Here is a 15,470-nt window from a genome sequence, read left to right on the forward strand (position 1 = left end):
CATTTAGCATGTACAATAAATAATAATACATAGTATAAAACAAAGTCGCTTTCTCTGTCCCTATGTCCCTATGTATGCTTAAATCTTTAAAACTACGCAACGGATTTTGATGCGGTTTTTTTTAATAGATAGAGTGATTCTAGAGGAAGGTTTACATGTAGGTAAACGTGCGAAGCCGGGGCGGGTCGCTAGTGTACAATAATTTGAATAAAGAATGATTTTTACTATTGCACAGTTGTAAGATAGAACAGTTACAATTAACAGAGACTAGGACTTTCGTGGCACTTTTGAACTGTCAACTTTTTAGGGTTCCGTACCAAAAAGGTACAAAAGGAACCCTTATGGTGCCGCTCTGTCCGTCTGTCTGTCTGTCACATTACTAAATATCTTATCATGCAGCGATACTACATATTTTTCATTAAAGGAAATATGGAAAAATTAAACCTCCGGCAGGACTCGAACTTGCGACCTACTGCATTGTCGGTGCAGTCAGTATGAACTAAATACGATTAAAAGTTGAGGTAACTAAACAAAGTAGTGAACAACTGACCATTATATCACCTGTACCTATATATTATTTTATTTGGTAAGGTCCTCACGACCTAAGATATTTTTTACAAGTTCTACGTCTATGACGAATCTTATTTTCACGAATTCGGAATGGATTCGGACCGGACGTAGTGCGAAACCGCTCTAATAGCTATGTCTCGTCTCATTCATACACCGGAACGGCGTGCGAAATAGGCTACTAGACTCATATCGAATTTAGCACAGTAAATGATTGTATTTCGTAGTATTTGACATATAGGTATAAAAAAAAACAATATTTATACATAGATTTTGGGTATAAAAAGTGTATCTTGACTACGTATTTTCGATTAAAAACATGTGTAATTTTTTTATTTATTTTGGCCACCGAAAACACTGTCAGCTATGAAGTGACGTCATCGAATTCGAACCTTAGTGCATGACAAAACAATCACTAACATATTGAACTTTATGACTTCATACTTGAAAAGTCAGAAAATGTTTTTCGAATTGAATGACCTGATGCACAGTTAATCTATAGATTAACATGACTGTGTTGTTTTCGCCTGATTATGTAAAAGTATACTTTAAAAATATATTTTGCTGTTTGTAATATATCACATTTTAAGTAGAACAGCATTGTGAACACAGGCTAAAGTATCAGTTAAACACACATGCGCTAACTCAAGCAAACAGTGATAACACAACGCGACAAGGTTTTACTTGCACATGACGTGTGTAGGGATGGCAACTATTTTCTGGTATTAAGGGGACCTGGTGCGGTAGCCGAATGGCATTTCTCCGACGCGAAACGAAAACGAAACTCCGCGAAAGGTAGTCTAGCTCTGTCGCGCCAATAAGCAAGAGCGATAGAGATAGATATCTACGAGCGTTTCGTTTCGTGAGCGTTTGTGCCATTCAGCTACGTACCCTGTTACGATTAGTACTGTAGGGCCGCAACTTGTCAGTTACAGGATTTTTTTTATTTGACTTAGGCTCTATTACTCTTAGGAGAGTAGAACAACAGGGGGATAATGCAGGATCCTTGCGCATAAGATGCTTTGCTACGCAGGAATACTCCTCCTCTAAGAGTGACAATGCCGAAGAAGTGATATACCATTTCCATCTGAGTGACTGATTGTCAGTAGGCCCCTTTAGCTATTTGTAGTGTGGTGTGGAAACAAAAAGTGGCCTGACGAACTATGACCTATCAGGGAAGTAATATCCCGTATTATTGTCCACCAGATGGGTGCCAAGCCAAGTTGGGTGTAGTTTTTGGATTTTTAATCCTTCAAATCAATAGGTAATTATTACAATACGGTTAATCAACTAAAGCAAGACCTAGCTAGAAAGCTGATAGAAAGACTGTGTTATTGAACACAAGATAAAATATTTTGCTGTAGTATAAAATGAAAAATAAGTTTTACTATCTTAACCTAAATAAATCTCTTCTGTAGTCCCGGCCGAATACAATCCGGCTGTATTCAAATCAAGAGTGAATAGGCTATTAATGAACCAGTTTAGAACTTGGGCGTTGTCGTCACTTTCCATCAGGTCCGACTAAGGTCAATCATTGTCCAGTTTATAATTCTAAAAAAAACTCTACTTGCATATGTTAATAAAACTTAAAGGTAGGCCGATCTACAATATGCATATCTCCAAAATTTTAGCTGCATATTCCCAAGATCAATTTGCTCTTAAGAAAAAAAAATGTCATACAGTTGACAACCCTAAAAGTGTCATAGAGTTAATTATTAACAGATGACTAATGATCATTAATCATTGAACACCTGCAGGATTCATAGTTTTTATGGATATTTACACAAATGGTAATAACAATTATGTAGAATACTTATCTAATAACCTTGCCATTTTGTTTTACACATGTTTATTAAATTATCACTTTGACTCAGTTTGTTTAATAGAATTTTATGTATAGCAGTTTATATGAATTACCTTTAGAGACATAATGGTTAGCATATGAGTTAAATCAAAAACTCATTAGTAAATAAATGAATAAATAAATACTGTGGGGACATCTTACACAAATCAACTTAAACCCAAACTAAGTAAAGCTTGTACTTATACTTTCCTTGCCAGTATGCCAGTGCTGCCTTTTAGAGAATTTGCTTATTGTCAGCTGCCATCTTAAAGCATCAATTGAAAAATTAAACCCAATACTTAGAACTGCTGTCAGTCAAAATTCCTTAACTATATTCCTCTTAGTAAACTGATTTCTATGGGTCGGTTGCACCAAAACATCTGTCTCCATTGAAGTGTTCACTATGTATTTAGCATGGGAAGTAGACCTCTGATGCGTGATGTTAATGTGTCTGTTAACTGGCCCTAAGTGTATGCATTACAATCATAAGGTCAAAAATGATACTCGTAGTAGTACCTGATCAGGTGGAAAACGGCATATAGCAATCATCTCCTGCGTAAACTCCTCCAGTGTGATGCTATGGTTGATGTATGTGATCATCACATCACCATTGTACACAGTCTTCACCTTCACATCATTGTCGTGGTTGTCCTGGTTCACCATTTGGGTAGGCATCATTACCCGCGTGGTTTATCTGGAATTGATGAGGTTTTTTAAAAAGATGTCTTCTCTTTATTAACAGGACAGGGTAAAAGAGAAGCATAGTTTATTTTGTGTTAACCTTGCATATAAGTGCATCATCAAAAATCTCTCAATGACTTCATTTGTAATATGTTTATAAGATGATTCCTAACCTAAGTAAATACAAGATCATTAAGTTATTGGTGGAAGACATACTTATAATAACGTATATTTTGTAAAATGCAAGTATTATGCACTTTCTAATAAGCCCTTCTGTAAGGCTTCATTACCAACCTTCTACGGGTATTAAGATAATAATATTGCATTATTTGTTTGTTGGTGGTTATACAATAAGTGTCCATTCACGCTTCGCTTCCTGTTTCGACAATTATAATAGCTACTTTACCATAATAACATGACAAACATTCCCATAACATGAATCACTTTGATACTTACGCGATATAACCTTTAAGGATTCGTTGTTTGAACACGAATAAGGCACTGAAGTGAGATGATGTGTGGGATTACAGTCTCATTGAAGATTCACTAAAAGGTTGAAGCTCACAGAACTTTATCAATTAATTCCAGTCATAAAACATCAACAAAAGTTTGACACTTGCAACTGACACACCGCTACTTCCTGACATTCCATGGGAAGTTGCAGGTAGGCAACAATAGAAACATAAAAACTGTAATTTAGTCCCGCAATTATCTCTTTTTCTCTATGGCTTGTACATTAGAGAGTGATAGAGAAAGATATACCGGCCTGTTGGCAAAATAGTGTTGCCAACTTACTATTGTGTGGTGGTTTAAAATTTGTATACGAAATAAAGGCTTTCGTTAGGATTCCTGATCCATTATTGATTGTTTTTCTTTTATACCATGGTAGTAAAGATAAATAACAATTTAAGAACTCTTTGAATTATAAATTTAGACAGGAACATGTTTTGTACATGTTATACTTCAATATTTCTAGGCAAAAGAACTTCCTTATTTCTGAACGAATCATAGGCCTATTCTCATTTCCATCTCTTCATATATTATAAATTAAATCTACCAATCAAAAGTGTTGATGTCAATTGCATCGTTCGCTAATTCGTCAAAATTAGCTTGAATTAGTTGTGGTTACGATAACAAAAAACATTACGTAGTTTACTGTCAATCAATTGGAGTCTTTTGGGTTTGGTTTGGTAATTTTTGTAATTGAACATTTCCAAAGTGCATTGGTATTTTTTGTTATTTTGTTTTAGTTGTTGATTTCTGTAATAATTAAGTTTACGATGGTGAGCCATGTTTTGCTTAATTACTTTTGTAAATAGGTCAAATTTAATAGTTTTGTTGTGATGACTAATGCCTGGATTTAGCGAAGGCTGCCAGATCGGTTATCGTTTCGGTTGTTTCAGACGGAGCAGCAAATGGATTGTGCTTTGGATTTGATGCGGAGGCTGCCGCCTCAGCAGATCGAGAAGAATTTAACAGATTTAATAGATCTCGTGCCAAGTTTATGTGAGGACCTTCTGTCTTCCGTGGATCAGCCATTGAAGATAGCTAAAGACCGTAGTAACGGAAAGGATTATTTGCTCTGCGATTATAACAGGGACGGCGACTCGTACAGGTCTCCGTGGTCTAATACGTATGACCCGCCTCTAGAGGATGGCTCTATGCCCTCAGAGAGGCTAAGAAAGCTAGAAATCGACGCCAATCATGCGTTCGACCAGTACCGAGAAATGTATTTTGAAGGTGGTGTCAGCTCAGTATATTTGTGGGACATGGACCATGGTTTTGCAGGTTTGTAACTTTGCTGGTAATGGATAAGGAAATACTTAGTAAATACCATTGCAACATACAGCTTTGTTATGATTTGCAAAATTTTATAACAGTGGTTATTTCATTAAAATCAATGCTGAATATATAAGACTGGACTTCATTTCTGAGTGTGCACGGGAAAACATCCCACTTTGTTGATTGCTATAAAGCCGCTTTGTCAGTTTATTAATTTAAAGATACAAGTAAATCCTGCTTAATGGTAACCAACAATATGGGAAGTTTTATTAAACACACACATTTGACACTTCAGTAGTTCAATTTCATTCCATGCTAAAAACCATGGTTTTAAAAGATGTTATATGTATAAAGATTCGGTGCACAATAACTTAACTATGCTACAGTCCACACCCTTGCACTGTCTTAAATCCCATAGTTTATAATCCTTTGTAGGCTATCTGCTACACATTTATGCTACTATTTTGCCAAGGCTGTCAGGATTTCATAATGATTCAATAATAGTTGATCCATCCAAACATGACAATCTTTTTGTAGTCTAAAAATGTTCATTTCAGCAATTAGCTAACATTACAATCAATCATACATGCATCGGGTCACTTAGATCTATGGCCTGTTTCTCGAAAGGTACAAGCCTTGTATTACAAGTGCGTGAACTGTCAAATCGTATAGGTTGTCATGGAAACACACTTGTAATACAAGGCTTGTATTGTACCTTTCGAGAAACGGGCCACTGGTCCAATGGAGTTCAAATTTGATATGTTACCTACCAATTTGTACTTTATTAAAAAAAATCTTATCTAGGATCATTGTGCCAAAAGTGCCTTAGTTTTCGCCAATACGGGGAACATCAAATAAATTCAATGGTTTATAATTATTATGCCAATAGATATTTGTTTAGTCTTTTAACTATTTGACGTTTATTTCTAGTCATTCCATTATAAACTGCAGTTGTTATTGCATATTTGATTTTATTATGCCTATATTTTTTTCCGCTACTAATAAGGCCCACTTGCACCAACCACTTAACTCAGGGTAAGGGGGCTGTCATCTGTCAAATTCCATATAAAAACGTGGGTTAACCCTCGTGTTAACCCTCCATTTTCGTTGGTGCAAGTAACCCTTAAAGGATTATTGAATAAGTGTGAATAATTAGTAAAGTATGTTCAATTTTCATCAAATGGTCGAAAACTGGAACTGGATGGAAATGATTACAATATCCATATATTGTTGCTAATTAATACTAAAACTATAGTTTTCCTTATATCTAAAGTGTACTCAGTGTTGGAGGCCAATCTGGCCAATATGTTTTTACATCTCCATTGATATAGTGTTGCATGGTGATACAGTTCTTAAAGGTTTTACTTTGTAATAATAATTTTAACTACTAATTAATCAATGATGCAATGGCCACCAGAAACTAAACCTTATCAATTCATTATTTACGTCAATAATATCCATACATATATGGCAACTTAAATATGCTCTATTTAAGTTTGGTCAAACAAGGAAATATACATGTATATGTATGAGTTTCCTTGATATAGTTTTAGGCAAGAAACACCAATATAGAGTAGAATAGAAAAAACCGGCCAAGAGCGTGTCGGGCCACGCTCAGTGTAGGGTTCCGTAGTTTTCCGTATTTTTCTCAAAAACTACTGAACCGATCAAGTTCAAAACAATTTTCCTAGAAAGTATTTATAATGTTCTACTTTTGTGATTTTTTTCATATTTTTTAAACATATGGTTCAAAAGTTAGAGGGGGGGGGGACGCACTTTTTTTCCTTTAGGAGCGATTATTTCCTAAAATATTAATATTATCAAAAAACGATCTTAGTAAACCCTTATTCATTTTTAAATACCTATCCAACAATATATCACACGTTGGGGTTGGAATGGAAAAAAATATCAGCCCCCACTTTACATGTAGGGGGGGTACCATAATAAAACATTTTTTTCCATTTTTTATTTTTGCACTTTGTTGGCGTGATTAATATACATATTGGTACCAAATTTCAGCTTTCTAGTGCTTATGGTTACTGAGATTATCCGCGGACGGACGGACGGACGGACGGACGGACGGACGGACGGACGGACGGACGGACAGACAGACATGGCGAAACTATAAGGGTTCCTAGTTGACTACGGAACCCTAAAAAACCGGCCAAGAGCGTGTCGGGCCACGCTCAGTGTAGGGTTCCGTATTTTTCTCAAAAACTACTAAACCTATCAAGTTCAAAACAATTTTCCTAGAAAGTCTTTATAAAGTTCTACTTTTGTGATTTTTTTCATATTTTTTAAACATATGGTTCAAAAGTTAGAGGGGGGGGACGCACTTTTTTTTCCTTTAGGAGCGATTATTTCGGAAAATATTAATATTATCAAAAAACGATTTTAGTAAACCCTTATTCATTTTTAAATACCTATCCAACAATATATCACATGTTGGGGTTGGAATGAAAAAAAAATATCAGCCCCCACTTTACATGTAGGGGGGTACCCTAATAAAACATTTTTTTCCATTTTTTATTTTTGCACTTTGTTGGCGTGATCGATATACATATTGGTACCAAATTTCAGCTTTCTAGTGCTAACGGTTACTGAGATTATCCGCGGACGGACGGACAGACAGACATGGCGAAACTATAAGGGTTCCTAGTTGACTACGGAACCCTAAAAAGGATTTATTTATTATGAATACTTAGGCTTAAATCCTTTTCCTGTTTAAAAAAAAAATCATAAAATTATTACAAGCAGAACACTATTTATAACTACTTCCATCTTATAACCATATGCCTTCATAATGCTGTCCTGTTTTCCTATATTAGAAATGCATTATTCGCATCAGTATGACAAGCGTTGTACGGGACAACCCATGGAATGCTCCCATTAATATCTTCATTATCTTCTTTAAATTTCAGGAGTAATATTGATAAAGAAAGCCGGCGACGGGTCACAGAAGATCAAAGGTTGTTGGGACTCCATCCATGTAGTGGAGGTTGTTGAGAAGAGCTCTGGTCGCAACGCGCATTACAAGCTAACGTCCACCGCCATGCTTTGGCTGCAAACCAACAAGGAGGGCAGTGGGACGATGAACCTTGGGGGAAGTCTCACTAGACAGGTACAACTTACTACACATTTACCCCATTCATAAACATTCACTAAAGTTATCAAGCCGATAAAGTTCGTTTGTCCCTTTCCGACGTATTGGTGTGATAGAAAGGGACAAACGAACTTTATCGACTTGTAACTTTAGTGAACGTTTATGAATAACAGGGTTAGGGTTTACCATTGCTGTAAGTGCGGTCTTTTGGCCAATAGGAGTCATGTTATGGACGTACAAGATAAGTTGTTTGATGTTATTAGTTATAAGGCCTGAGGCTTTGCAACATGAATATGTAGGCATCAGGTCCCTAGACTCTAGGCTTTACCTAAGCCTCAATCAGGAGGGACAAACTAAGGCAATGGTGGCGTAATATCATCACTAAAATTTGAGACGCCTGTGGGTTTTAGAAAACAATGTCCAAGATAGATAGATATATAAGCAAGTGGAAGGAGAAAAGCTGGACAGAGGACCCTGACGAAGTACGGGACAAACACTAGCATGATGATGATGAAGCCACTATTCCATGCGCCTTTCCAATATTTTTTAAACATTATAATGTATATATTTCAGGCGGAGCAAGATTCTGCGGTGAGCGACGTGACACCGCACATAGCCAACATCGGCCGCATGGTCGAGGACATGGAGAACAAAATCAGAAATACCCTCAATGACATTTATTTCGGTAAGACTTACTACTCTCACACAACGTTATATCACTCTTGTATTGCTGCCATTGTAGATGCTGCTTAGCACATCTAGTTAGGCCCACATGCACCAACCACAGTTTAAGACCACCACTCAGAGTAAGTGGGCTGACATCTGTCAAATTTCATATAAAATGGTGCGTTAACCCGAGGGTTAACCCTCCATTTTCGTTGGTGCAAGTGGCCCTTAAAGAAGCATTACCCCGGCGTAAACTTTTCGAGACTTTTGATTTGGTCTTGTTTAACACTTTCACAACCTAGAACCCGGCTGAACACTCGTGAACTTTGCTCAGATGCTGGAGAACCCGCTGGGCTTCTCGCCGTACAAGCGGGTGGTTATTTTACGACCGGTTTCTGACGTAGTGCGCCATTAATATTTCTCTTGCAGTGAATGTGTTAGCTCCAACTTCCCTATAAAAGGAACGTTTTTCGAAGGTCCAGTTCTGATGATAAAATTCCATGTAGAGAAACAACTCCTCAAATTATAAAGGTTTCAGACATTAGACCTTGAAATCTCATAGCCAAAAAAATGAGTGGTGCACAATGCGGTTAAAAATAGTGATTTTTTTCGAGTTAGTACTTTAATCTTGTTTTATGACAAGCAAGGTCTGGTCAATCGTGAAGTCCCTAAAAATATCCTAAACTTTAAAAATCGAGTGTCTCGTGCTTTAAGTCAACGGGCTCATTACTTGACAGTGTGTGCCCTACAATCATCAGAAGCAACTTAATGAACCCTGTTTAATGCGAGATGTATATTTCCAGGCAAAACCAAGGACATAGTGAACGGCCTCCGCTCCGTGGTGCCTGCCGAGGTGGAGCGCCGCACGCAGGCGCTGCGCCACGACCTGGCCGTCGCGCTCCAACGCCGACACCAGTCGCGCGCCGACTGACTGCCCGCCGAGTGAGTACATAGCACATCTAGTGGTAGTAGGTACATGGGCAAATCGGACATCTGCGTCTGATCTGAAGTTAGTCGTGGAAGGCAAGGGCATTGTGAAACGCCTCCACTGTGTGGTCTGTGTGGTGCTTGCCAAAGTGGAACTGCAGCGCGGACTGAATGCCCGCCGAATGAGTAAAACCAGATCTGTACTTGACGCCATACTCCTGTATCTCTAATCTCTACCATGAATCTATTCGTTTTAAAATGTGTAAATTACTGGGCCTACTCACTTACTAGGGTCCACACAGAGCGAAGCAAAGTTCTAAGGCTGTAAACGGCTAATGCAGATGTGCTTTGGCCGAGGCAGCGCATGTTTTTCTTGATCGAGCGACAGGCCTCAGCCGAAACACTTCTGCGTTAGGGCTTTGGTGCGCTCGTCCACAATTCATCACGACGTGACTAGCTCTAGGTATTATATATTTTCGTCCAAGGGAAGCCAGTACTGTCAAACTCGTGTAACTTAGCAGACATTCAGATGTAGGTACTCTTTGAGTAACCAAACCACTGGCCAAACTCGTATGTATTGTATATATGGACCCTGGCCTATAATCATATCACTTGAATGACTATTAGACCCCAGAAATTATTGTATATAGCCGGGATCACACTGACCGAGCAGCCTTGAGAACTATGAACAGCTGACTGACGGCCGCCATCTTGCCGAGCAAATTTGCTCGGGCGAGGCAAACGTGCGCGCATCAGCACGGACGTTTTGCGCGGGAGGCGTTGCCTCACGAGGCTGCTCGCTCAGTGTGGACCCGGCTTATAGTGTTGGTTTACGATTATAATAACAAATGAATTTTGTTTCAGGTGAGGTGGATACTGGGTGAATTAATAGTAGATATTAACAACGACGTTAGGACAAGCTCAAAGTCTCCCGTAGCAGTTACAAACAATCTAAACTCATTTCTCTTCTTACTCTCTAGACTGCACAAGGTTACTGCTCGAAACTTGTTAGCTATTATCGTAATTTACGATGTGTTGAAGTAATATGTTAAATGGACATGATATGTTGCCAAATGAATGAAGAGAAAACGGACCGAAACGATTTAGTAAAGAATTCGAATATTAATTAGGTACAAAGTGAAATTCACGTTTGCACGCTTTGATAAAGCAGTTTTTATTTTACGCGTCCTTATTCTGAACATTTATTAAGCGCCATGTTTTTTTTTTAAGTCTAATCGCAACTAGAGCGATAGTTGAGACTATAAGGGTGGATTCAGACTAGCCTATTTTTATGCGCGTATACTAAATTTAGCGTAACGAACTTGGACGCGCGTTACTTTTATATATTTAAAAAATATTGACGAATAATTTATTAATTGAAAACATGGTATTTTCTGGATGTGAAAAGGAGGTGTTCTATTCATAACATATTACTTCAATGCTTAAATATATTTATAAATAAAGAAAACTAGCAACGGTGTTAGTTCAATGCTACCACAATGGTGCTTTGAAAGATATTAGTCCATATTTCAAGATGTAATTCGTAATATATGAAAATAGTTATTTAAATATACTGTAAAAATCTAAATTAAGAACACAATGACTGTCGAGTTTACGTTTTACATGTATATAATAATTTGATGTAAATTAGTTATTTAACTTCACCCAAATGTCATCCATCTCGATTTACTTTGCATTTTTATAGCTTAGTTTTTTTATTTAAAGCAGGATGTTGGTTTGGACGTAAATTATATTAATCAGTTTTCATTTCGCATTTAATAATTGAAATAACGCATTTAAAATCATTGAATGATTGTAAGATTTTTAAGTATTTGTTCAAATCCAGACTGACATTCTAATAGTATTTTATTCTTTGTAACTATAAGAGATTCAATATATTATTATTGAAATAAAATTATTATTGTAACAAATAACCATTTCTTTTATGTTGCGATTTAATACACTAATTGTTATCATATTGGCCTCTCTAAATAAAACAAATATTTACTTGAAAATCGAGTAGTTGAATTTGTTTCAAGTCCCGACGTTAGGGCAACGTATGGGGGAAATACTGCAGAGGCCATTTTAATTGATAAAGTTACAGAATACAGGGTGTTAAATTCAAATGTAGCGTGGGAGATTACATGAGATACGCACGAGTTATGGCGTAATTTCATTAGTCTATAGGGTCAAGATAAGAGCCGCTGTTTACACATTGGCGAACCAATCACTTGGCATTGGCTCTTCATGAAAGATGGACGTGGAATGGAAAAGTCTAGGAAATTCTAGGTCATAGACGTTGACAGAAAAATTTGATTAAAAAATAATAACCCCGTAGTAAAATTAAATTATTTGAAATATTAACAATTTGTTGAATATTATGATAAGAACATTTATCTTTTTTAGGAAATACATTAAACATTTGCAAGGTTATTTTATTTCCTAAAATCTACACTATTATTGGCATAGATAAACTTATTATTTTTGTAAATATTTCACTACTGTCCTCTCTGATGGCTGACGACCAACTGAATGAAGCGCCAACGTGTAAACGCAGTTGGCCATTGGCGCCAAGATCCTTTGATGTGTGGACAAAAAACCGACACCAATCGGTTGGCCGGCAAGCGCAAGCGCCAACTGCCAACTTACGGCCAAGTAGCCCTCTACACGCTTGGCCAAGGGGGTTGGTGGAACCGTTGGCCATATGTGTACAGCGGCCACACGACAGTGGTGAGCGGCGGCCATACATTGGAGCGAGACACAGCGATGGGACTTTTCATTAGCACGTATGGCTGCCGCTCACCGCTGTCGCGCTTAGACCAATGTCGTGCCGCGTCTTGCGTGAGCGACGAACCCGCGACGGCGACGCGATGCGATGCGATGCGACGAAATCAAACCTTCTATCTCTATGGACTTGTCTTAGGTGGGCGACGGAACGCGACGGCGATGCGACGCGACGAACTAGCGATGAACATGCGAATGTTAAGCGACGCGATGCGACGCGATGCGATCAAACCGCTGTGTTCATATGGGAGCGTCTTGCGTAAGCGACGGCCCGCGACGGCCCGCGACGGCGATGCGACGCGATGCGATGGCGATGGGCGCGCGATCAAGCTATTTGATTTTTAGAAGCAAATTCAATACGTAGAGAGGTCGGACTAGAGAAATAACGATTGATTACTAGTCTCACATTTCATTCTTTATATTTTCTTATAATAAAAATTCAAAATATTCAAATTAACATAAGTTGACCAAAGGAGTAATGTGCCTAAAAAGTAAGGAAATTACAACTTTTGTAACTTGTATTGACAGCCTTTGATTATGTGCACGGTGATACGAGATTGTCTGTGTAAAATATTAAAATTTAAGTGTGAACTAAAAATATGAAACACTAGTGCGATGACCTTACGATATATGTACTAGCACTTGACTTTGGTGAATAGGATCACAAAATTAACTAGTTATTACAACGGGCTCGTAGCCTAGCGGTTTCGACGTCTGGACGCCGCGCCAGCGGTGTGAGTTCGAACCTCGGCTGAGGCGTGCTTTTGCAGTTTTATTTTTGTTTCTTTTATTTTTTATTAATTGATTGTTTACTTTTTTCTTTCTGTAAGAATCTTCATTCTTATTTTTATTTTATTTTTAATAACTCCGGCTTTTATACTAACAAGGAAAGGTACCCATACAAAAAAAATATAATTAGACTACTCTTTAAGGGGCGTTCATTGTAATTCCTGCGATTCCTGCATTTATTGAGATATAATCCTAAACCAGAACTTCTTGTTGCCATATTAAAAAAAATACATATAAGACATACATTTGTGTCGATAGATATTTTTCAGTACAGATGGTGTTTTTTTTACGCACTAGTGCGAGAAGTGGTTCATTATATGCCAGGACGAAACTTTGGAGGCTCATCTGTACTGAAAAACGTCGTACGATACACGTGCGAAAAGGAAATTCGTAACTCGTGTCGATTTAAAACACTCCCTTCGGTCGTGTTTTAATTTATCGCCACTCGTTTCGAACTTCCTTTTTTACGCACTTGTATCGTAATGTACTATTTTAAAGCACATAAAATTCGAATAAAATACACTGCTGACACGGGCCCGCTCACTGCTCAGTTCAGTCTGCGCTGCGCCCAGCGCTCATAGACAGTGGACCTACGTTCGATAGTCCGGCCACAGATCAAATAATACTAGTACAGATACCTAATCCCATACTAAAAATGGGCGCCGTCCTAAGTATTCTAGACCTGTAGGCTAAATTTAATCCACACTCAAAGAGCTAGATGGCGCCAGTAGCCACGCGTGGCCAACAAAACTCTTATCAGTATCCTACGTCGAAATAGTCATCAAACTGCAACATCTTGCGACATCTGTTTTAGCTTTCACGCACTAAACCTATAACGTCACATGGACGTTTAAAGTCGAACATTACTAGATGGCGTTGCCGTGCGGCTTGTATGTGTGCTCGCCGCGTACGTATAATATACTCGCTCTGTCCGCAACACATGCAAGCGGAATTGAATGAACGAGATCCGCGGCGCCCCACCCCGCGCCCCACGCCCCGCGCCCCGCGACCACGGCGCCGGCGACCTTGAGTTGAAAGGCCCCAGCCCCCGACCAAAGGATGCATTGATTTGTTAAAATTTAAAGCACTCTAAAGCAGGCGCGTAGTTAATTAGAAATATGGAAATGAATATTATTATGTAAGAAATACATAAGTATAATAGCTAAGAATGTACATGTAGTAAACATAATGAACAAAATGTAAAGTACGTATTTGATAAAACATTTTCGAGAGTAATATTTTTATTCATAAAATTGTGCAAACACTGCAAACTTAATTTAAACTCCGAAACTATTTATTTTCTGAAACATGGTATGAAATGTTGTCATTACGTCCTTTTAAGTTAAAATATGCTTCCCGGTACCACAACATAGTGTAATTTAAAAATACAGATATAAAATTAATACTTCGCAAATAAATTACGACTATAAACACATAAAATTATTAAAACACCAAGACCAGACAATTTAAGCCTGGCGTCCACTAGGCGCGCCGATCGAGCCTTGGTAACCCTTAGGCCGTTTTTACATTATCGTTTTTACATAAAAAAACCGGCCAAGTGCGAGTCGGACTCGCCCACCGAGGGTTCCGTACAAACTTTCTTTCAAACTACCTAGTAAAAATAATCTCATATTTTCATATAACTCTAATGACTTGACTAGAAGACAAAAGTATAGGCACTAATGAGTATTATAGTGTATAGCGCCATCTCCCGGTCAATTTGATAACTAATTTGCGCGACCTGGTTTTTCAGGGATAATTCTTTATAATGTTAAACGATTTAAACAGTTTTTACTTTATTGGACAGAAGATGGTTTACGTAACATCTCGTATTAATTTGAAGTACGATATACATCCGCAAGTGTGGGTAAATTGAAAGTAAAAATTTGAAAAGTTTTTTGTGAATTAAAAAAAAAGTATTCAAAATACAAACACGATTATATTTTTCCTGTAATATATAGCATAAAACCAATGTTTACTAAAATTTTCATAATTTTTCGTTGGTAAACTTCGGAGATAAGGGGGGGGGAACGGTATTTTTTTTACATTTTCCTTCAAAATTCTTTTTTTTTCCACAACAAAAAAATTATAAAAAATAGTTTATTTACGTTCAATTTGAGCTCTTTCCAACGATACCCCACTTGACCTAGTAACTTGAAATTTACAGTTTGCCCCCTTTCATTTTGGCCATTTTTTACAATTAAAATTAATATATTTAAAAAAATTATACTTTCTATTTGTAGAGGTTTACAATGTTCACAACTATTCCAAATTTCAAGTTGATAGCATTAGTAGTTCTCGAGATATTTAGGAATGTGACAGACGGAC

The 15,470-nt window shown here is 37.6% G+C and overlaps 2 protein-coding genes across 2 annotated transcripts in view; one reads left to right on the top strand and one right to left on the bottom strand.

The window, feature by feature from the left end:
• LOC125230890 (atypical protein kinase C) overlaps positions 1 to 3,726 on the bottom strand; it is a 408,150-nt gene extending 404,424 nt beyond the window's left edge. The window contains exons 1-2 of the mRNA XM_048136154.1: positions 3,548 to 3,726; positions 2,927 to 3,104 (exon numbers count right to left, since the gene is read on the bottom strand). Coding sequence (XP_047992111.1) covers positions 2,927 to 3,088 — 162 coding nt within the window. The 5' untranslated portion in view covers positions 3,089 to 3,104; positions 3,548 to 3,726. The remainder of the gene's footprint in view (positions 1 to 2,926; positions 3,105 to 3,547) is intronic.
• A 497-nt stretch (positions 3,727 to 4,223) lies between these two features.
• Positions 4,224 to 11,696, top strand: LOC125231007 (F-actin-capping protein subunit beta). Its single transcript, XM_048136336.1, has 6 exons — positions 4,224 to 4,374; positions 4,495 to 4,879; positions 7,795 to 7,994; positions 8,550 to 8,661; positions 9,446 to 9,584; positions 10,434 to 11,696. Exons 1-5 carry the CDS (start codon positions 4,372 to 4,374, stop codon positions 9,571 to 9,573), a joined length of 828 nt encoding a protein of 275 aa, XP_047992293.1. The 5' UTR covers positions 4,224 to 4,371; the 3' UTR covers positions 9,574 to 9,584; positions 10,434 to 11,696.
• The last annotated feature ends 3,774 nt before the right edge of the window (positions 11,697 to 15,470 follow it).

Source organism: Leguminivora glycinivorella, chromosome 11, assembly GCF_023078275.1.
Source record: "Leguminivora glycinivorella isolate SPB_JAAS2020 chromosome 11, LegGlyc_1.1, whole genome shotgun sequence".
Classification (NCBI taxonomy): Eukaryota; Metazoa; Arthropoda; class Insecta; order Lepidoptera; family Tortricidae; genus Leguminivora; species Leguminivora glycinivorella.